At 37.3% G+C, this 24,544-nt stretch overlaps 1 protein-coding gene and 1 long non-coding RNA gene across 2 annotated transcripts in view; both read right to left on the bottom strand.

Moving 5' to 3' along the window:
• LOC306858963 overlaps nucleotides 1-24,544 on the bottom strand; it is a 1,377,007-nt gene that overhangs the window by 301,840 nt on the left and 1,050,623 nt on the right. The gene's annotated exons all lie outside the window — the stretch shown is intronic.
• LOC306858482 (protein NLRC3-like) lies at nucleotides 263-19,692 on the bottom strand (the record flags this gene model as incomplete). The annotated part of the gene is made up of 8 exons (XM_079399049.1): nucleotides 263-1,174; nucleotides 1,250-1,296; nucleotides 1,394-1,567; nucleotides 5,814-5,987; nucleotides 14,660-14,833; nucleotides 15,058-15,231; nucleotides 17,039-18,931; nucleotides 19,535-19,692. The coding sequence occupies 8 exons, from the start codon at nucleotides 19,690-19,692 to the stop codon at nucleotides 654-656; spliced, it is 3,315 nt and encodes a 1,104-aa protein (XP_079255175.1). The 3' UTR covers nucleotides 263-653.

The raw sequence follows: 24,544 nt of genomic DNA, 5'->3' as shown, positions 1-24,544 counted from the left end.
GCCAGTCAAGCTGAAGGTGTTCCCCATAGCGACCGCTAGAGGACGTGGTTCGAGTTCCCTTGGAAGGGAACTGAATTTAAACTTCAAAACTAAACAAAGATGCAGAGTTTTAATGCTTTGAACCTGAAGTGTTTTAAAAAGCAACTGGGTAACTGATGCAGAGATTTGTAAAGCATAATTTCTCCCATTACTAGCACCTCAATAAGGCTGTTAGGTCTCAGAATCCAGATCACAATCAGCCACGACACCAACATCAAGCACCCACTATTTAAGCAAGATAAACTTTATTGACATTTACTGTTTACACACAGTACACTAGATAAAAAGAACTGAAACGTGTAAATATAACATAAAAAGAATAATAATTCTGAACATGGTTGTCAAGTGGGACTACACTTCTGCGAATAGACAAATGAACAATGATAACGCACACAAAACATGCAATATTTCACACAATTCTGAACCTAACTAGCAAAGAACAAGCCAACACACACGTTTCACATTATTACAAAGTCCCTGAGAGTAAAACAAACCCAGCCAGAGGTCTAATAAATGCAAAGCTTGCTGGGTAACTGACAGGACAAATATATAAAGTGAGAGGGTTTCTTTAAATTGTGTGTCTCTTTTGTTGCTCACAGGCTCTTCACATGATGTCACAGAGAAACTGAGGAACCTTCACAAACTACAAATCCAGCATAGAGAGATTCAGTGAATGTGGAGTTGAATGTGTGTAAGTGTGTGAGTGTGTCAGAGATGCTGTAGAAGGACAGAGTGTCGGCCGACGTGTCAACATACACTCCTGCTCTCTTAGAGGAGCGCAAAGGTACACGTATGACAGTGAACTTCTTATTGTGACGAGCAGTAAAACCAAAATCAGAGCAGATCAGACTCCAAGAATTTTTATTGGATCCAAAACAACAATCGTCACTCCCTCCTTTCCTGCTGATACCTTTATATGTGACTGAAATATCAGCATCTTGTCCACTCCATTCAGCCTCCCAGTAACAGCGTCCAGTCAGACTCTCTCGACACAGAACCTGAATACACTCATCAAATCTCTCTGGATGATCTGAATATAACTGATCCTCTTTCACATGTATCACCTTTTTGTTCTCCTCAGACAAAATTAGATGAGTGTTTGCTGTGTTTGGATCCAGTGTGAGATCACAGGCATCTAAATACAAAAAGAAGCAATTATAACAAAACAACAACAATCACCAAAGGTGTGTGTCTGTGTTTGCAGACGTACATTTGTGTAATCCTGCTGTAATCCTGAACTCTCCTCCATGATCCACACTATAAGACACACAGAATGTCACATTCTGATATGATCAGTGAACACACACACAGAGAGAGAGAGAGAGAGTAGCGTGTTTATTTCTGCTCAACATACTTGAGTTTGTCTAGTGTGCAGTTTGGATCCTCCAGTTTATGTTTGAGCAGCTTGACTCCTGAATCTCCTGGGTGATTGTAGCTCAGATCCAGCTCTCTCAGGTGTGACGGGTTTGAAGTCAGAGCTGAAGATAAACAACCACAGCCTTCCTCTGTCACCATACAGCCAGACAACCTACAAACACACACACAGCAACAGTCCGCATTACATTTGTTTGGTTTATCAATCAGACATATACGGAAATGCTTGTATCTGTAATCTTTGAGAGTACAGGGCTGCGTTTCCCAAAACCTTGTTAACCCTCTGGGGTCTGAGGGTGTTTTGGGGGCCTGGAGAAGTTTTGACATACCCTGACATTTGTGCTTTTTTCAGTTGTTTATAAACATATAAATGGTTAAAGTCTAATAACACTGTAAACAGCACAAAGTGAGCTACAATAATATGTTTGCAGCATTTATGTACATGATTGTGTTTTTGAGAAAGCAACATGTATGCGTGGTTAGTGAAAGACTTCTGAGAACTGGATCTTGTAGCCTAGAAATTTTTGCTTCAAAATAATGAGAAAATCTTCTTGTTTATTTGCTCACAGAAAACAATACATTGATTTAAATTTTCTAAGTCACTTTTTGAGTAAAAAGGGTCTATGCGAGAAGGCGTCAACCTTAACATTATATTTAAATTTATATATGTTTTGTTTGTAATTTAATCAGAATATATTTAGCTATCACACAAAGTAATTTGAGATTCACTTCCGAGTGAAGAAATTTTCTTAGGAACAATCAAAGCTGACTTTTTAGCATCATTACTCCAGCCACACAATCGTTCAGAAATCAGTCTGATTTGCTGCTAAATTTTTTTAAATAATAATAATATTATTATGTTGAAAACAGCTGAGAAGAATATTTATTTTTTATTTTTTTGATGAATAGAAAGTTCAGAAGAACAGCATCGTTTGTAACATGATGTCTTTATCATCACTTGTGTGCTAAATAAAAGTTTTAATTCATATATATACTGACTCCAAGCTTTTGCACCTGGCATTTTCATAGTGTATATTGTTTATGTGCTCTGAAGGAAAAAAAAAACACATTTTGAAATTCTGGGTTATTTCTCTCAGCAGATCTTCTTCCAGAAACAGAAAGTAGCCGGGATGAACTTGTTTGTATGAGGTGATGTGGGCGTTTACATTCGCGCGCGCCTCACGTGGATGTTTGAAAGTGAAAGGCACGAACGGCGTGTGGGCGTGACTGCATTAGATATAATGAGTTGAGACGGGAAAACTGGACATCGCGTTGGTTTCATACGGATTACTTTAACATAGAATTTGTTTTGGACGTGACTTGCTTAATTTAAAAGTAGACATTTCAAGCTGTCTATACATATACTTCTCATGTATTTGAGGTGAGTATTCATGGAGATTCGTGTTGTTTTATTTACATGTCTGTGAAGAGAGGTGACCGAGACAGAGCCAGCGAAGAACGCACCCTTTTTATTTTCTCTATTTTTTAAAAGCATATTGTTTTGTTGTTGTTACGACTATACGCAAATAAAAGTAGACCCTTTGCAGTTTCAAACGATACCTTGTTCTTATCTGTACGATGAAAACTCGTGGAGTATTTTTAGTTCTTTTTGCATCATAAAGAAAATACGAGTAGGTTGTACATTGTACATTAAGTTGTACATTATCGTTAATACGTGTTTCTCTAAACATTCTTAGTTAAGTATACCTTCTGTAAGTCATACTTTCATAAGCAGCTGTCAATTATATGTTTCGCGTGTTGCACTTTTATTGAGTAGGTCATGCAATAACAGAAATTATAATTGACCCTTTTGAATGAGGTTGCAGGTTCACACACAAAATTATATAATATATGCAGGGTTGGATTTATTTGCACTCTTACCAGAATGTTATTCTGTTGGACTTGAGTAAAAAAAAAAATTCTTCCTCCTTTTGTTAAAAGTTGTTAAATTATTAAGCGGTGTCTTGTGTATTTTTCCCCTTGTATTTTATGTGGTGACCAGTAGGAGGTGCTCTGGGCATACATTTTTCTTTCTTGATTTTCTTCCCTGATGTGATGCATGTTGCAAAACGAAAGTAAAAATTTCACACAAGTTCCTACCTGTTTCAGAACACCTGTATGTTTATCTTCAAGCAATCCCAAAGAGCTCGATTAGCTGCTTCAGGTGTGTTTTGATTAGGGTTGGAGATCTATGCTCTATATGTGATAATTATTACAAATGAATGGGGGAAAGGCAAATAAACATTATGGCACAAATTACTACTTACGAGAGCTATAGAGAGTCGTGAAAGCTATTTAAACATTTTCTTAGGCTTCTTGGGACTGTTTTCTTCAAAATTAGTCTATTTTCACTGGACTGTGAGCTTACATGGATAAATGACCCTTATAATATGTCTCAGGTGTTCAGATTGTAAAACATGCAATGCAACCATAGGTTACATTTTTTTTTTATTGATTTGGAAAATAAGTTAATGATGACAGATGATGAAGAGATGATCACACTCAAAGCTGATGATTGCAAGTTTAGACACTTCCATAAAGTTTCTAGTCCATTCAGAGTAGGGTGACCAGACGTCCCGAAAAATTCGGGACAGTCCCGAAATCTAAGCTGCTGTCCCGAATCCCACTCTAATTGTCCCGAAAATTATACTGAAGCAAAATCTTAAATAGTTATTGTCTGATAAAACATAAAAAACTGTCCGTGGAGCGAGGTTGAGTCATCCTGCAGCCTGGCAACCAGCCCCCGCCGGCTGCTCATTGGCTGCAGCATCTTGTTTTTTTTTTTTTTGGTTCATTAACTTCAGTTTGAAGTATAAAAATAGCCTAACGTTACTTCTATATTATATAAAATTATATGTATATGTAGGCTACTTATATTAATAAAAACATGATTGGTTCAGTCACTTTCGTTTGAAATTCATTATCTTTATTATTCATTATTCATTTACCCCCCCCGTCCCCCGTCCCGAATTTCAACCAATCTCATCTGGTCACCCTAATTCAGAGGCATGTATCCTTTTCATAACCTGATGAGGCAGACACATTAAGCATAACTCACTCAGGCCCCGTCCACACGGAGACGCCTTTAGCTGTAACTTTTGTATCGTATAGGTGTTTCGTCCTGAAGGATCTGGCGTTTTGGGAGAGTGGAAGCTATTTTTTTTAAACCAGGTTGCAGAGTGGATACTGAATACTGAACAACTGTTTTTTTTTATTAACTACTGTAACATTAACACAGATTAATAAATGTATTGTTCCATGTTTGTTTGTATACCGCATGCAAGGTTTATGCGCATAGTCCAAGTCTTCTTCTCCATTTTGAATGTATCTCTGTAGCAGAATTACAGAGCCACATGCTGGTCTGGCATGTATACTACATCGTTTTGAGTCTTTTTTGTGGTTTCGTGTGGACGCATATATTTCTTGAGACGAGGGGAAAAAAGATTGGATAGGGAAAGCTCTGGTTTTGTGTGGATGTAGCCTCAGATTATTAGGATTATTTTTTTTATTTTTTGGGGGGGTTTAGAAAATTAGAATTTATTTTTATTTTGGGTTTAGAAAAGACTACATAAAAGGTATTTTGACATGAAATCCATTTAGGAAGAACTTCTTTATCAAAGTGATACTGAATTTTGCAGTTACCCCGGCAATGGCTCGGTAAGAGAAACTTATTATGAGAGAATTCAAATTGATTTTGAAAAGCACACATTTTGAACTTTTGGACCTTCACATATGCACAACAAATGCTCATGTGAATGTATGAATCTGCATTTGTGTTACAGTTTAGAATTGCTTGGCCATCGTGAGGAACAAATAGTTATGCAAGAAGGTTTGAAAATGGAAAGAGATTCCGGTAGCACTTTATTTTACAGTCCTGTTACTCATACATACTATGTTCTTATTTTAGTAATAACAGTAACTAGGTAAAACCCTAGCCCATGTATTTTCCTTATATTACCAGTACTTTCTTAGGTAGGTACTCTGTAAATACAGTGTAAGTACATGTACTGTAAAATAAAGTGCAACCGAGATTCCTTTTGGTGCATTTGAAAGTGCAAGAGTGGGATTTATGTACTTTTTACATGAAATACCTCAGATTTATTGATTTGTTCAGATATGTGGATAAGGGATCTTTAAATTCAGGTGTGCCAAATTCTGTCCGAAATCCAAACAATGTCTTAGTTAAATAGTTGAATGCCCACACAAATGATTTCAGTGAAATACTTGAGCAGGGTGATACATTTATCTCCTGAAAGGGCACAGAGTTTAGTTCCAACACTTCTTTAACATATACCTGTATTTTTCAAATACTGAATACTGGACTGTGGTCCTCAAAAAAACTGAGTTTGGCAACAGTGGTCTTTGACAGGAAATATCTGCTACTCATATGAAACACAAACCTCAGTACGTTTAGTTGACAATATGAACTCTTCAGTCCAACAGAGAGCAGTTTTAGTCCTGAATCCTCCAGGTCATTATTACTGAGGTCGAGCACTCTCAGACGAGAGTTTGATGATTGTAGAACTGAAGACAAACTTTCACAGCATTTACCAGTGAGATTACAGATGGCCAATCTAAACAGAACAATAAAGCAGAAAGAAATTAACTCTTGTCACAATATCCATTAAATGGCTGATAGACTGTAACTAATCTGTGGTGTTCAGAAGAAACTGAATTTGTCATCAAACATTTACATTCGTTTATACATTTTATCCAACAACCTATAAATAAGGAATACAACTATTTTTTTAATTTATGAAATTATTTTACTGTGTAATTCATCTGTACACTGTAAAAAAATGAATTTAATGGTAAAAGCCTGTAAAAATGCTACAGTAAAAACCTGTTCAATGGTTAATGGTAAGTTCCCATACTGTATATGGTGAAAAACTATTTTGGACACTTAATGTAATTTTACGGTAGCATACTGTTTTGGGAGTGAAAAGGAATGAGTAATTTACAGTGAATAACCGTAAATTAACATTGCCAGAATTCCCTGCATTACATTTTAAATTTGATGTTTTTTGTTGAAATAACTGTTTCTTCTTAGTTTTTTCTTATCAGCGTTGTACATAAGGGTTTTATGTTACATCTAATGTTTTTAAATTAAATTTTATTGCATTATTTCAGTTTCATGTGTGTTTTATATATATATATATATAGAGAGAGAGAGAGAGAGATGCTCCTGATATTAACATGCTCACAAATGTTGTTTTTTTTTTTTGGTTGTTTGTATTTTATTGAATCAGATACCTGAACCACAGGTGAATCCTGCTGACTTTCTTCAAACTGTTTTCCTCTGAGAGCGCTGTACCAACATGAGATGTTCAACTACACTGATATTCTATGGTAAAACAAGCTCCTTGACTACTGATTGTTTTTTTCTTCTTCTTGAATCCATGGAAATAAGCAGATACACTTAAATAACAAGTGAATACCAGGTATGATTTACTTGTTGAACAGAATCTGTTGCAGGAATGACTCAAAGTCTCTTCACATCTCTGAGGTTAGATCAGTGTGCACAATAATGTGTCTGTGACCTTCATTATGTATGTTTTGATTATACTGTGTTGTAAATAAAATACAAATAATAATAAAAAAACAACAAAAAAAATTCAATCTTCTCACATTCTCTCTCACCTGCCTCAGTCTCAGTCACACTGATGGGCCATTAGCAGCTTTAGGGGAGGGCCCTTTGTCTCTCAGGTGAAAATCACTTAATATTCAAGGCCATTACCACTCCCTCGCATATAGGCTTTCGATCACAAAACATGTCTTTAAAAATTTAAATCAATATATTGTTTCCTGTGAATGAGTAAGCATAATTATGAAGTAAATATTCTAGCCTACAAGACTGATTACTCAAAAGTCTTATTCAGGACTATTTAGTGTGGGTTTTATGGCCTTATTTCAGCTACATTTTTTCTCCAAAACTTACTAACCACACATAATATTTTTTTTTTCTAAAAAATGCAAACATGTACATCCATCTTGGTCACATATTATTGTAGCACAGTTTGTGCTGAATACAAAAAAAATACATGTTGGTCAATAGTTTGTTATAAGTAGCTGAAATAAGCACAAATATCAGAGCATGTCAACACATCTCAAGGGCCCCAAAATCACCTCTTTTAACAATACAGATTGTGTGAAAGCACTTAACAGTATCAAATTGGATGATAGAGTGTCAGTAATACATAATAATAAGCCATGATGGTGTTTAGTGTTTGTGTAAATTTTGTGTAAATGACACTGTGCACCTTCTATATATGTTAATATTTAAAAGCTGCTTGTGATTGGCTTTGGTTCATCATGTGACTTTCTCAGTACTTCAATAGGTTGGTATATGAACATAATATCAGTTAATGAAATTACGGGAATTAAATGTAAATTTAAGTTATTACTGTAAAACCTAAACTGTTGCTACCATATACAAACCTGATTCCAAAAAAAGTTGGGACACTGTACAAATTGTGAATAAAAACAGAATGCAATGATGTGGAAGTTTCAAATTTCAATATTTTATTCAGAATACAACATAGATGACGTATCAAATGTTTAAACTGAGAAAATGTATAATTTTAAGGGAAAAATAAGTTTATTTTAAATTTCATGGCATCAACACATCTCAAAAAAGTTGGGACAAGGCCATGTTTACCACTGTGTGGCATCCCCTCTTCTTTTTATAACCGTCTGCAAACGTCTGGGGACTGAGGAGACAAGTTGCTCAAGTTTAGGAACAGGAATGTTGTCCCATTCTTGTCTAATACAGGCTTCTAGTTGCTCAACTGTCTTAGGTCTTCTTTGTTGCATCTTCCTCTTTATGATGCGCCAAATGTTTTCTATGGGGGAAAGATCTGGACTGCAGGCTGGCCATTTCAGTACCCGGATCCTCCTCCTACGCAGCCATGATGTTGTAATTGATGCAGTATGTGGTCTGGCATTGTCATGTTGGAAAATGCAAGGTCTTCCCTGAAAGAGACAATGTCTGGATGGGAGCATATGTTGTTCTAGAACTTGGATATACCTTTCAGCATTGATGGTGCCTTTCCAGATGTGTAAGCTGCCCATGCCACACGCACTCATGCAACCCCATACCATCAGAGATGCAGGCTTCTGAACTGAACGCTGATAACAACTTGGGTTGTCCTTGTCCTATTTAGTCCAGATGACATGGCGTCCCAATTATCCAAAAAGAACTTCAAATTTTGATTCGTCTGACCACAGAACAGTTTTCCACTTTGCCACAGTCCATTTTAAATAAGCCTTGGCCCAGAGAAAACGCCTGCGCTTCTGGATCATGTTTAGATATTGGTTCTTTTTTTACCTATAGAGTTTTAGCCGGCAACGGCGAATGGCACGGTGGATTGTGTTCACGACAATGTTTTCTGGAAGTATTCCTGAGCCCATGTTGTGATTTCCATTACAGTAGCATTCCTGTATGTGATGCAGTGCCGTCTAAGGGCCCGAAGATCACGGGAATCCAGTATGGTTTTCCGGCCTTGACCCTTACGCACAGAGATTGTTCCAGATTCTCTTAATCTTTGGATGATATTATGCACTGTAGATGATGATAACTTCAAACTCTTTGCAATTTTTCTCTGAGAAACTCCTTTCTGATATTGCTCCACTATTTTTCGCCGCAGCATTGGGGGAATTGGTGATCCTCTTGCCATCTTGACTTCTGAGAGACACTGCCACTCTGAGAGGCTCTTTTTATACCCAATCATGTTGCCAATTGACCTAATAAGTTGCAAATTGGTCTTCCAGCTGTTCCTTATATGTACATTTAACTTTTCCTGTCTCTTATTGCTACCTGTCCCAACTTTTTTGGAATGTGTAGCTCTCATGAAATCCAAAATGAGCCAATATTTGGCATGACATTTCAAAATGTCTCACTTTCAACATTTGATATGTTATCTATATTCTATTGTGAATAAAATATAAGTTTATGAGATTTGTAAATTATTGCATTCCTTTTTTATTCGTAATTTGTACAGTGTCCCAACTTTTTTGGAATCGGGTTTGTAGAATCTCACACACCAAAGGAAAACTATCTATATAGTAACAAGCTATCTTCATATCTCACTGAGCTGGTAGTCTTAATCTTTAAAAGTAAAGATAGTAAGGTTCTCTGCTCGTGATCTGCCCCTGGTACAGGTGCTGGTCATAAAATTAGAATATCATGAAAAAGTTGATTTATTTCAGTAATACCATTCAAAAAGTGAAACTTGTATATTAGATTCATTCATTACACACCGACTGATATATTTCAAATGTTTATTTCCTTTCATTTTGATGATTATAACTGACAACTAATGAAAGTCCCAAATTCAGTATCTCAGAAAATTAGAATATCAATTAAGACCAATGCAAAAAAAATGATTTTTAGAAATGTTGGCCAACTGAAAAGTATGAACATGAAAAGTATGAGCATGTACAGCACTCAATATTTAGTTGGGGCTCCTTTGGCCTGGATTACAGCAGCAATGCGGCGTGGCATGGAGTCGATCAGTCTGTGGCACTGCTCAGGTGTTATGAGAGCCCATGTTGCTCTGATAGTGGCCTTCAGCTCTTCTGAATTGTTGGGTCTGGCGTATTGCATCTTCCTCTTCATAATAGAAAACCTATGGGGTTAAGGTCAGGCGAGTTTACTGGCCAATCAAGAACAGGGATACCATGGTCCTTAAACCAGGTACTGGTAGCTTTGGCAGTGTGTGCAGGTGCCAAGTCCTGTTGGAAAATGAAATCTGCATCTCCATAAAGTTGGTCAGCAGCAGGAAGCATGAAGTGCTCTAAAACCTCCTGGTGGACGGCTGCGTTGACCTTGGACCTCAGAAAACACAATGGACCAACACCAGCAGATGACATGGCACCCCAAACCATCAATGACTGTGGAAACTTTACACTGGACCTCAAGCAACGTGGATTATGTGCCTCTCCTCTCTTCCTCCAGACTCTGGGACCTTGATTTCCAAAGGAAATGCTAAATTTACTTTCATCAGAGAACAGAACTTTGGACCACTCAGCAGCAGTCCAGTCAAGACGCTTCTGATGCTGTCTCTTGTTCAAGAGTGGCTTGACACAAGGAATGTGACAGCTGAAACCCATGTCTTGCATACGTCTGTGCGTGGTGGTTCTTGAAGCACTGACTCCAGCTGCAGTCCACTCTTTGTGAATCTCCCCCACATTTTTGAATGGGTTTTGTTTCACAATCCTCTCCAGGGTGCGGTTATCCTTATTGCGTGTACACTTTTTTCTACCAGAACTTGTCCTTCCCTTCGCCTCTCTATTAATGTGCTTGGACACAGAGCTCTGTGAACAGCCAGCCTCTTTAGCAATGACCTTTTGTGTCTTGCCCTCCTTGTGCAAGGTGCCAATGGTCGTCTTTTGGACAACTGTCAAGTCAGCAGTCTTCCCCATGATTGTGTAGCCTACAGAACTAGACTGAGACCATTTAAAGGCTTTTGCAGGTGTTTTGAGTTAATTAGCTGATTAGAGTGTGGCACCAGGTGTCTTCAATATTGAACATTTTCACAATATTCTAATTTTCTGAGATACTGAATTTGGGACTTTCATTAGTTGTCAGTTATAATCATCAAACTTAAAGGAAATAAACATTTGAAATATATCAGTCTGTATGTAATGAATGAATCTAATATACAAGTTTCACTTTTTGAATGGTATTACTGAAATAAATCAACTTTTTCATGATATTCTAATTTTATGACCAGCACCTGTATATCTTTTTGAAATAGCAAATAGTGCTATACTTTAACTTTCTTCAAATCGCGTTCCTGTATATGTGTGTTTTGTGTAGTATGTTATCGTAATTAGCAAATAAACTTTGATTCATTTATAAAGAAATTTTCTGTCTTCTGTTGTGTAATATTCATGTCAAAACTTTGTCCAGAGCTTGCTACCTGCGCTCAGAATTTACCCAACCAATTCTGTATTATTATCATGGCCACGAAATAAACAGAATTGCTAAGAGATACCGGTTTAATGCTCCCTGGACGAGTCATTAATAAAGTAGAAATCATATGTTTTGATTAATATCAAGTAATCAAATCAATATCGAATCTCTACGATTTGATTTCCTAAAAATAAAATAAGAACTCATTCTTACAACGTGCTTACTGTATAATAGTATGGCTGCATCATCTATACCGTGGAGGATGCAGTCAACATGGGACTGCATTACATCCTGCAACACCTGGACAAATCAGGAACTTATGTGAGGATCCTGTTTGTGGACTTTAGTTCGGCCTTCAAACACCATCATCCCTACACTCCTCCAGACCAAACTAACCCAGCTCTCTGTCCCTAGCTCTATCTGTCAGTGAATCACCAGCTTTCTGACAGATAGGCAGCAACTAGTGAGACTGGGGGAATTCATGTCAAACAGCTGCTCCACCAACACTGATGCCCCTCAGGGATGTGTTTTCTCCTCACTTCTCTTCTCCCTGTACATCAATGACTGCACCTCTAAAGACCCCTCTGTTAAGCTCCTGAAGTTTGCAGACAACACCACACTCATCGGCCTCATCCAGGACGGTGACGAGTCTGCCTACAGACAGGAGGTTAAAGAGCTGGCTGTCTGGTGCAGTCTAAACAACCTGGAGCTCAGCACGCTCAAAATAGTGGAGATGATCGTGGACTTCAGGAGAAACCCCCCTGCACTCTCCCCATTCACCATCATACAGTAGACTTTCAAGTTCCTGGGATCCATCATCTCTCAGGACCTGAAGTGGGACAATCCCATCGACTCCAATGTAAAAAACAAAAAAGCCCAACAAAGGTTGTACTTCCTTCGCCAGCTGAGGAACTTTAACCTGCCACAGGAGCTGCTGAAACAGTTCTAATCAGCTGTCATTGAGTCTGTCCTGTGCACTTCAATAACTGTCTGGTTTGGCTCAGCTACAAAATCAGGGATCAGAAGACTACAGAGAACGGTTCAGACTGCTGAATGGATTATTGCCCACCCTTCAAGAACTGTATGCATCCAGAGTGAGGAAATGGGCTCAGAAAATCACTCTGGATCCCTCACATCCAAGCATGCCCTTTTTTAACTTTTGCCATCTGGCTGGCGCTACAGAGCCCCAATTACCAGGACAGCCAGGCACAAGAACAGATTCTTCCCCCAGGCAATCCAATTTATGAACAGTAAAATGCCCCCCACACCCCATTATGCAATAACAATGTGCAATAACCTTATATTTATTTGCTACCACCTCCATCCTAATACATCCCTGCATCTCCTTCTATTCTATCCCATTCTATCATCTATAGCATAACTGTATGTACAATCATTTATGTTTTAAATTATTTTTATTTTTTTGTTTATATTTACATATATGTATTTTTTTTATTCTCATCTTATTTTAATTCAATAAAAATAAGTCTGTGTGTCGTTGTTGTCTCTGTGAACTGGAAGATTATGACACTAAAACAAATTCCTTGTATGTGCAAGCATACTTGGCAATAAAAGCTCTCTCTGATTCTGATATATAGAAGTATATATTTTTATATATACACATACACTAGTCAACATTTGAAGTGGATTAAAACCTTTTATCAAAGTTGTCCTAAAACCTAAATCCAAAATGCGTTCTTGTCTTAGGACAACTTTGATGAACTTTTTTGATCCACTTCAAATGTTGACTACTGTATATATATATATATATATATATATATATATATATATATATATATATATAAAATGCAAAAAATGTTTTTCTTACTTAGATTTTTTGTCTTGTTTCCATCAAAATATCTAAAAATTCTTAAATCAAGAAGGATTTTCTAGACAAATCAAAATTAAGTATTTTTCCTTAGAACAAGCAAAATAATCTGCAAATGGGGTAAACAAAATAATCTCATTTCAAATGGTAAACAAGATTATTCTTCTTACCCCACTGGCAGATTATTTTGCTTGTTTCAACAAAAACACACTTTATCTAGACTTTTTTTTCTGAAAACAAGACAATAATTTTTAATTGAAAATCCTTCTTGATTTAGATTTTTTGTCTTGTTTCCAGCCAAAATTTCTAAGTAAGAAAAGCAGTGTATACTGTATATCTATATATATAGTATATATAAAAATCTCAAGAAATATTAAAGTAATGAAGGCATCTCATGACTGCTGCAAGACTGTTCTATTAGTAATAAATAAAGCAAAACTTTAAAGTCTGTGTAAAGCGATATTAAAATATGTGTTCTAAGTTTGTCACATAACAGAAAAATGTGAATGATAAAAAAAAACTGCCAAGTAACTAAAACAAGTTATCAAAATCTTTGAAAAATAAGCAGGACACTGCTCTCAAACGCTGGGGGCATGTCCGCTGTCAGCACTGAAACCACGCCCACTTGCGGGAAAGCGGCCATCTCTCTCACCTGTCAAATACCGCTACAACCTGAATGGATGTAAAATGATCACCGCAGAGGCGGGTGTTGGTGGTGATCGTCAGCTCTCCATCAAGATGGCTCTTCACAAAATTAATCCACTTCTTCCTCATATCATCTTTTTTAGGAAATTTAAATAATGAAACCGAGCTGATTTGTATATTGTTGCAACCAGGTAATATGCATTTGCGTAAGGAAGGAATAGTTAGCAAGCAAAATGTAGACTGTAGTAATGAATGGTGACAGTAACTCCAGATTGAGTGGGAGAACCACTGACGTTAATACGCATAGTTATTATACTGTTAGGGGCAGGGCCACACTTTAACCAGCGTTTAACCCTGCCCAAAAAACACAGAATTGGTGAAAAACTGTTTAACGCCACAATTCAGTACTACATAGTCCAGAGTCTTTGTAATGGTGTTTCAGCAATACATTTCTAACATTTATAATGTGTTTAGAAACAATTATCAGAATTCTCTTTACACAGACTTTAATAGGAGACCTATACTATTGTGATGCAATTATGTTTAACATAAACTAAGCATAATTATCATGTGCCATAAAGTATGATTTGATAATACTTTGCTTCAAATCTCTGTTGCAGCAGCTAGATGAAATGAAATGAAAGCTATTGAAATGTCAAGGGCCAAGTGTTTTAGTTGGTCGCTAATTATGATGAAATCTTATCTACTATTTTGAACAAAACATCAACATTATCTGAAGCTATACTTCTGTTAATTCTCAATTCACAAATTAATTGTGAAATTGCTAGCCATAATTATGATACTCCTATTCATACACAATTTTCAACATAGTGAGTAAATGAATATTAAAGTCAAACCGCAGAATGTTCAGTTGACAGTGTGAACTCTTCAGACCAACAGAAAGCAGCTTCACTCCCAAATCCAGCAGATCATTGTTACCCAGATCCAGCTCTCTCAGACAGGAATGTGATGATTGTAGAGCTGAAGACAAACCTTCACAGTGTCGATCATAGAGACCACATCCAGTAAGTCTATAAAGTAGCATGACATGTCTGAAAGTTTATTTACTCATTATTATTTACTATGGGTCAATCATCAGACTACAGAAAATATCAGCGATCTAATTCACTCTATTACAATAATGTGACTGTCATAAATGCAGACAACTTCTACAAATCTGATTTTCATTTAATCTCAAGCACTGTTACAATTATTATTACACATATTTGTGAATAAGTGAATGTGAAAGTCAAACCTCAGTATGTTCAGTTGACAGTGTGAACTCTTCAGTGCAGCAGAGAGTATCTTCACTCCTGAATCCCGCAAGTCATTGTTACTGAGGTCAATCTCTCTCAGACAGGAGTTTGATGGTTGGAGAGCTGAAGACAAACTTTCATAGTGCTGATTAGAGAGACCACATCCAGCAAGTCTATAACAGAGGATGACATGTTTTCTATACTTTGTGCATGACAATGTAATAGACTTCTACTCTCTGACTTGCACCTGGGTCACCTGCACTTAATTTGCTAATAACATCACTTGCAGTCACCACCTCCATTCTCAGCTGACTGCAACAGCACCTATCAGTTCAATATTGTTATTGTTTGGTTTATTACAATTGCAAGTCCATTATGCCCATGAGCCTTAAGGCCGGGACACACTGCACGATTTTTGGCTGTCCCAGATGAAATACTGGCATCATGAAACAGTCGTGGCAATTTCTGATTCACCACGATTGTTTCACGATGCCAATCTTTCATCTGGGACAGCCGAAAATCGTGCAGTGTGTCTCGGGATTTATGTGTTGTTTCACATAATTAATTGCAACACTCCACCTCAATCACTCAAGGTGAAAACAAAAATAAACTGAAAATATGTTGTGGCCCAAAATTTTTGCACTGCCACAAGCTGTTCTCAAGTCAACAAGTCACTGATTCAAATTATCCGTTCAGAGTGAGTCTCCAGTGAGCTGTATTCACAAGTCTGACAAGAACCAGGGATCCCCTGAGTGCACACTAATGTTGAATTTTAGGATTAATTGTCACTGAAAATCATATTTTGGTCACAAATGTGAGTTGTTTGTGAACTAAATCTGATGTAAAGGGCAATTTGTGTAAGCCCACTGAAATGTTTGAATGCGGACACTTCCACATACAGAAAAAATACAGTCTTAAAGAGGGATGTTTTCCCCCACTCTACCCATGAATTATTATAAATTGTCAAGTAGCCAGCACTAGTCAATAAGACAGATCAATGGATCCAGACACATAATAAGTAATGTGTGTTAACAAAAAATATAAAATCAGACATCACATAGGGCTAAATTAATAACATTTTAATAAAACTACAATAGAAGTGTGCATTATTTTATCTTGTGTTATTTTAATCGTTCACATTGGTTCTTTTATTAGTTATGAATATCCATGCAGAGTTGATGTTGTATGGCCCCCTTCAGTGAATCGCTGGCCAATTCAGATGATCAGATATTTTTTTGTTCCCTGCTCCCCGTTTGTGTACTTCATTAACCCGTATTGATTATGCACTGTATAATCAGATGACTGACTTTCAAACCGAGTATGTCTTCTGTAAAGATAACAGGCTTGTACTAATAGTGGAATGTTTAGTTGTATGCCTGACCTTGAGCTCTTAAAGTTCTGCCCTCTTCTGAAAAGGGGGCCAGAGCACTAGCTCATTTGCATTTAAAGATACAAACACCAAAACGGCATGTTTTGGCTCATACCCTAAAAGTGACAATTTTAACATGATATAAAAAAAATTCTGTGAGGTATTTTGAGCTAAACATACACATACACACGCTGGGGACATCAAATACTTATTTTACATATTGTTAAAAGGAGCATAATAGGTCCCCTTTAAATAAATATATATGAGCTGATATGCGATTGGAAGAATAAGAGAAGAATGAGATTGGAAATCTGTGGATTTCAACTCAGGTCAAGGTCAAACATCTCTAATTATATTCGCCATCCTTACATTCCACGCCACTGCTTCTGTCAACAGAAGAGATTCCTTTGTAATTTTGTCTAGCTCAACCATACAGTTAGTGTAAATAGCTTCTGCCAACAAGGCATGAATAGACACTCTGTGTAATGAACAGACAATTTGTCTTCACATTTGTGTTAAATAAAATATCAATAAAAATAGTTATGATTTGACTGTAACTGAAATCAAACTAATTAAACCTATTTTTTCCCTGATAACAATTTATTACTCACAGAGCTTTTCTGCAGTTTATCACAGCTGGTATCAGTCTCATTCTTCCCTCATCTGACGTGTTGTATTTCATAAGATCAATCTCATCCACCACCTCATCTGACATCTGAAGCATGTAGGCTATTGCTGAGCAGTGAGCTGGAGAGAGTTTGTTCTCTGAGTGTTTGTTTGATTTCACAAAGTCCTGAATCTCTTGGTACAGAGTCTGATCTTTCACTTCTAGCAGACAGAGGAACAGATTGATGGATCTGTCAGCTGAGAGACTGTCATTTGTCTTGATTTCATCTTTAATGTACTGTGTGGCTTCTCTGATGGTCTCTGAGCTGCTTTCTGTGTGTGGCAGTAGATCCTGTAGGAGTTTTTGATTGGACTCCATTGAAATACCCAGCAGGAATCTCAGAAAAAGATCCAGATGCCCATTTTCACTCTGAAGAGTTTGCTCAGCTGCTGTTGTTAGTAATCCATACAGAGATAATTGATCAAACATTTGCTTATTATAGCCACAGTCATATTCAGAGTCATGATAATATTTATATTTTTCACCCAATAATTTTAGTAATTCCTTGTTCTTGACTATATGGGAGTAAAACACACAGAAAGCAGCTAGAAATTCATGAAAGCTCAGATGAATGAAGCTGTAGACTTTCCTCTGATGAATCACAGATTCCTCCTTAAAGATCTCAGTGCAAATTCCAGAATACACTGAAGCGTAAGTGACATCTATGCCGCTCTCAATCAGGTCCTCCTCATAGAACATCACATTGCCCTTCATCAGCTGTTTGAAAGCCAGTTCAGCAAGTTTCACAATCACTTCTCTGTTGGACTGCAGGAGTTTCTCTGGATCTCTCTCTTCAAACTTCTGGTTCCTCATGTTGATCTGAATCAGCAGGAAGTGGATGTACATTTCAGTCAGAGTTTGAGGGATTTCTGCACTCAGATCTTCTTCCAGGAGCTTCTGAAACACAGTAGATGAGATCCAGCAGAAGACGGGGATGTGGCACATGATGTGGAGGCTTCTTGCTCTTCTGATGTGTGAGATGATTCTGCTGGCTTGATGCTGGTCACTGATTCTCTTCCTGAAATATTCCTCCTTCTGAGGCTCATTGAATCCCTGAATTTCTGTCAGACGGCTGATGTATTTGGAGGGGATCTGATTGGCTGCTGCTGGTCTGGAGGTGATCCAGATGAGAGCAGAGGGAAGCAGCTCTCCTTTCATGAGGTTTGACATCAACACACCCACTGATGAAGTCTCAGTCACATCACAAACTTTCTGAGCGTCTGAAAACATCAGTGTGATTCTGCTTTCATCCAGACCATCAAATATGAATATGACTTTACACTCCTCATAAATCTTTGAGTCCAGATCTTGAAGTTCAGGATGAAAGTCCAGCAGAAGTCTGTGAAGACTGTACTGTTGATCTCGGATCAAGTTCAGTTCTCGAAATGGAAGCACAAACATCAAATCTACATCCTGATTGGCTTTTCCCTCGGCCCAGTCCAGAATGAACTTCTGCACAGAGACGGTTTTTCCGATTCCAGCGATGCCTTTAGTAAGAACAGTCTTTATTTGGTCTTTCTCCTCACATCCTGGTTCAGGCAAGGGTTTAAAGATGTCGTTGCAGTTTATTGAGGTGTCTTGTGAGTGTTGTGTTCTGGCCCTTTTCTCCATCTGTAAAACCTCATGCTCTTCATTCACTCCTTCACGCTCTCCCTCTATGATGTAGAGCTGTGTGTAGATCCTGTTCAGGAGAGTTCGAGTCTCTTGTAGTATGCTTCCCTCAGCTAAGCTATCATACTTGTTCTTCATGCTGGTTTTGTGTTGGTCTTTGACTCTCTGTAGTTTATTATCAACTGGTTGATGAAAACCTTGCAACGGGTCTTCAGTCTGATCATCTCTATCAACACAGCAGAAACAAGAGCAACAACAACAAAAAAGATTGAATGTATGAGTGGAAACATCTTTTAGTAAAACTACATTTATTATCCTCAATATCAGATGAGACAATAATCAGCTTTAATATAGGCCCAGACTATTTTTATGCAGAATCTCCAATACTGAGCTGTAGCAAGATTCAATATTAAAATGACAGTTTCCCAATGTTTGTTTGAACTGTAAAATGTGGTATATCTATTAAATGATGCATTCTCTCTCTAAAAATGATCTGTATCTCATTACTTATTAAATAATGAGAAGAATGACCCTGTCACAGGGGTTGCAAAGAGGAGTTGAGGTAATGGTCTTTCATGGAAAAAAAAACAAAAACAAGAATTAGGCACTCAGTTGCATGAACAGGAATGTAAACCAAACCATACATGGACAAGAACAGACATGAAACGGCACCAAACAGGAGAATACAAATACACAGAATAAATGGGTGATAAAATAAGGAACTAATTCGATTAATCAATGAACCATTGAGTAAATATAACAACCAAGGACACAGGAACTAAACACATGTAATGAAATATTGCAGAAAAATTTAGGAAGATAGTTTCACCTAGGGTTAAAGGTCACAACTCCATCACGCAGATTAGGAGGCTGCTCTATGGATTCTTCGCTCTTCATAGACACACAGCTGGGGTCTGGAGATGCTGCTCGCTGGTTCTGGTAGTGAACAACATCCTCTTCCTCCTTTCTCTGCTCAAAGAGACTCATTTTTAAGTTAGCATTCTCCTTACTCTCCTTCAGTGCTATATGGATTACATTTTTAACATCTAATGTTCAATTTGCATTAAATATTTTGTTCTCCACATGTGTTTCTGACAATCAGAAACATAAAGAGACTGAAAAAAAATCGAAATAATCAATGACCACCCTGAGCTGCTTGCAATAAATGCTGCTTTATTTAATTTAAAATGAGTTTTCCACAACTTCATGTCCTAAAGATACACACATGAGAAAAATCTAGATGATATATTATGTTATGAAACTGTCTATTATTGAACTTACTGTGACATGATGTTTTCAAAGGAGATCTCAAAAAACCTACCATTTTGCTCTGTGCTTTTCTCGTTCTACTGATGGCATGTGTTTTTTCTTTCCCTACAGAGGGTGTGTTTATGCAGGTCATGGCATGTCAAGTTGTGATGGGTGTGTTCCTGTTTTATGTAAGCTCAGGAGCGGTTCTAGACCAAAGTAACATGCTTGTCATGTGACACACAGCAGCCACAATACCACTGTATAACTGATAGGCCCCTATAGGCTTATGTCCTACTGAAAAGAAACAAAAAGATGAATGCTGTGTCTTAAAATCATATAAAAGCTAAGGATATTCAATGAAAATAGTTTCCAGTGTATTACAAATAACTGATACATATGCATAATAAACATGTTTCTTTCTGCGTGGCAAGTCGCGATGGCTGGCGTTGTTCATTGGTCAGGCATCGACCAATAAAATGTCTTCATTCGCAGTCCAGTCCCGCCCCCGGCTCTGAGCTGTCACGTCTGCATTCACAAGTGCACAAGTGAGTTTTGCTACAGGAATACCGCAGAAGGAAACGCAAAAGACAAAGTGCTCAGATTTGAAGTTGTACTGCCAGATCTGAGAGGTTGTAAGTGCTGACTTGAGGTTTTACAGCGAAACTGAAGTAAAGCGCAAAAGTAAATATGTAATTACACTAAACAAGGACAGGAAACAAACCAAATATGGACACAAGAGGCAGGAACACATGACACACAAGACAGAGGTCTGACAGTGATATGCACAGACCAGGCACCCTAGTTCAGCATGCATGTGATTTGCAGATAAATTTGCCAATTTAGACATTTAAGCTTTATTAAACCACAACAAGAAGAAAGCGAAAGACAACTTGATCAGAGAAGTATTATTTCGAACAGAAGCATGTGAATACTGTTCATTCTTTTAAATAAATAAATGGAGTAATGTGTTGGATGCTCTTGAATTCCACACCGGACAAACCAAATTATTGCATATATTATATATATGAGACATGAGAGAGCCGGTCCCTAAGAATATTTTCAAAGTGAAACCGGTTTGTGGTGTAAAGAAGGTTGGAGACCCCTGTTTTAACTAACTGCAAAGGCTAAATAATCAATGTCTACTGATTAATCAGTGAAATAATCAATGATTTGTTGATTAATCATTCTAATAATCATTAGATTAATCAATTATGAAAATAATCAGTTGTTGTAGCCCTAGTACACAAATGTTTTCCTTTATTCATTTTAGGCCTGATGAAAGTGAAAGAAGAAAGACAAGATCTGAATGAGGTGGAGGAGAAATATCATCATCAGAAAGATCATGTCAAGGGAGAAAAATCAGCGAGTTGCAGCATTCAAATAACAGACGTCAAAAAGCCTTTCAGCTGCTCTCAGTGTGGAATCACTTACATATATAAAGCAAGCCTTATGAAACACATGAGAATTCATTTTGAGGAAAAGCCTTTCAGCTGTTCTCAGTGCGGAGAAACTTTCACGTGTAACAAAAACCTTAAAAATCACGTTAATTCATACCAGGATAAAGCCTTTCAGCTACTTCCAGTGTGGATAGTTTACATTTATGTTTACATTCACATTTATTCATTTAGCAGACACTTTATCCAAAGTGACTTACAATAAGAGAATACATCAAGCAGCTCATCTAAAACAGACACAGAAAGTTCTCGTAAAACCAAATTTCAGGCATTTTTCAAATAAATACAAGCTAGACAGGGAAAGATTAAAGGAAAAGTTTACTTTTTAAAAAAAAAATTCAAATAGTGACGAAAAAGATGAGTTTTCAGCCATCGCTTGAAAATTGTTAGGGAATCAGCATTCCTGATAGGGGTGGGAAAATCAATCCACCAGCCAGGAACAGTGAATGAAAATGTTCTGGAAAGTGATTTTGTGCCTCTCTGTGACGGCACCACGAGGCGTCGCTCACTAGCAGATCTCAGACTGGAGGGGATGTAGATTCGTGATAGTGAGTGGAGGAAGCAGGCGGGTGCTGAACCTGTGGCTGTTCTATATGCAGGCATCAGTGTCTTGAACTTGATGCGAGCCGTGACTGGTAGCCAGTGCACGGAAATAAAGAGAGGTGTAACATTGGCTCTTTTGGGCTTGTTGAAGACCAGTTGTGCCGCTGCATTCTGAATCATTTGTAAAGGTTTGATTGTGCTTGATGGAAGTCCAGCCAGAAGAGCATTGCAGTAGTCCAGCCTAGAAATGACAAGGGCCTGGATGTTTATGTTGCTCTAATCGAGGATTTGATCATCACACGAGAATTCTCACTAAAGAGCTGCCTCACCAGAAAATTCACACAAATTAAAAGACTCACATCTGAAAAAAAATCAAACAGCCCCTACATCACCACATATTGTTCAGGAGGGTTTCAAGAAAAATTATCCTCGCTCATCCAAAAACAAAATCCAGCATATTCAGTTGTCAGACACGACTGGAACTTCAATTGGCTCTGGCTTCTATGGTCAGATGAAACTAAAAAAATAGCTTTTTGACAGCAAACCCACCAGATGGGTTTACTACAAACAGGGATAAAAAGTACCCCATGCCCACGGTTAAATATACTGCTGGATCTTTAATGTTGTTGGCCTGTCTTTCTGCCGGAGGTCCTGGACATCTTGTTCAGATGCATGACATCATGGATTCTCTCAAATACCAACAGATAAAAAATCTAAACCTGACTGCATCTGTTAGAAATCGTATAGTGGGCTGTGGTTGGATCTTCCACCAGGCCAATAATCCAAAACCAACATCAAAATCAACACAAAAATGGGTCACTGATCACAAAATGAAGCTTCTGCTTTGGCCGTCCCAGTCCTCTGATCTGAACCCTGTAGAAAATGAGTGAGGTGAACTAAAGAGGAGAAGCACCATCGTGGAGCTGTGAATCTGAAGGATCTGGAGAGGTTCTGGATGAAGGAATGGTCTCTGATCTCTTATCAGGTGTTCTCCAAACTCTTCAGGCATTACAGGAAAAAACTCAGGGCTGCTATCTTGGGAAAAGGATCTAGCAATAATTGGGTGCCAACATAACCTAGAGAAAGCATTTATTTCATCATGAGATTTTTCTCCCCACTTTCAATTGTTTTACTTCAGTGATAGGTTAGAATTTTGTGATTTTTTTAATGGAAGATCAAAAGGATAAACAATGCATATTTATTTTCACAGCCACCTTTTCTCAGATTTACCAAGGCTGCCAATATTAGTGGAGGACACTGTGTGTGTGTGTGTGTGTGTGTATACATACATGTATATATACAGTATTACCTTTATTTAGACATGACAACATAATATCGTGCTCTACAATATTTCTATGAATAAATCTCTGACAGAGACTATCAGCCAATCACTGTGTGCATAGTTAATGAGCATGCTGACATCATCCATAGCAAGGAGGTCAACCCCTCTTTCTCTCTTTCCATCGATGTATGGTTTGTTATGATAGAACAATATTTGGCTGAGATACAACTATTTGAAAATCTGGAATCTGAGGGTGCAAAAAAAATCTAAATATTGAGTAAATCACCTTTAAAGTTGTCCAAATTAAGTTCTTAACAATGCATATTACTAATCAAGAATGAAGTTTTGATATATTTACAGTAAGAAATTTACAAAATATCTTATAGAACATGATCTTTACTTAATATCCTAATGATTTTTGGCATAAAAGAAAAATGTATAATTTTGACCCATACAATGTATTTTTGGCTATTGCTACAAATATACCCCAGTGACTTAAGACTGCTTTTGTGGTCCAGGGTCACATACATGATCTGGCATCAAAAAGTCCTTAAAATCTACTTTTTGCCATGACCAGCAACATAATGGAAATGAGCTATTTGAATAGGAAAATGACTCATGTCTTGTGACAAAAATCTGCATTTGATCTTATTCTTTTACATTTGCTTTTTCATGCAGCAGTTATTTCATTAAAACAGGTGCATTTACACATTAATGGAAGTGTAATTTGATGTGTTCAGGTGTGTCAGGCTCTGTCAGAGCTTCCTATAGTTCACTTTCATTTCCAGGCTAATCTGAAGGAATCAGTGAAATACATATGTTTCAGGAAACATTCAAGTATTGATCAAAACATCTAATAAACACATAGGTGAGGGACGGGGGATTTACTAGACTAAATGGATAAAGGTATGGTCCATATAGCAGTTTTTCTGTTGTAGCCAAAAACTGAAACCAACATGTAAAAGTGACCAAAGATGATTTGTTTAGTTTTACTTAAGGGCAGGGCTACCCAGAATTAACAGTAGTGTTGAGTCACCTCTCTTTTAGATGTATTGGACCCTCCTGATGTGACAGAAGCAGTTGAAAGTGCAAGAATTTACAAACAAAAAAGGTAAGAAATTACAATTGGAATATTTCATGTTTTTGAAAGAAGTCCTTTATGCTTACCAACGCTGCAAATATTCAATCAATGATACAGTTATGAAATATTATTACAGATTAAATAACTGTTTTCTATTTGAATATGTTTTAAAATGTGTTTTATTCCTGTGATGCAAAGCTAAATTCAGCCGTCATTACTGCAACCTTC

Source organism: Barbus barbus, assembly GCF_936440315.1.
Source record: "Barbus barbus genome assembly, chromosome: 39".
Classification (NCBI taxonomy): Eukaryota; Metazoa; Chordata; class Actinopteri; order Cypriniformes; family Cyprinidae; genus Barbus; species Barbus barbus.
The sequence above is the reverse complement of the archived record's forward strand: the minus strand, read 5'-3'. Positions and strand labels throughout refer to the sequence as shown.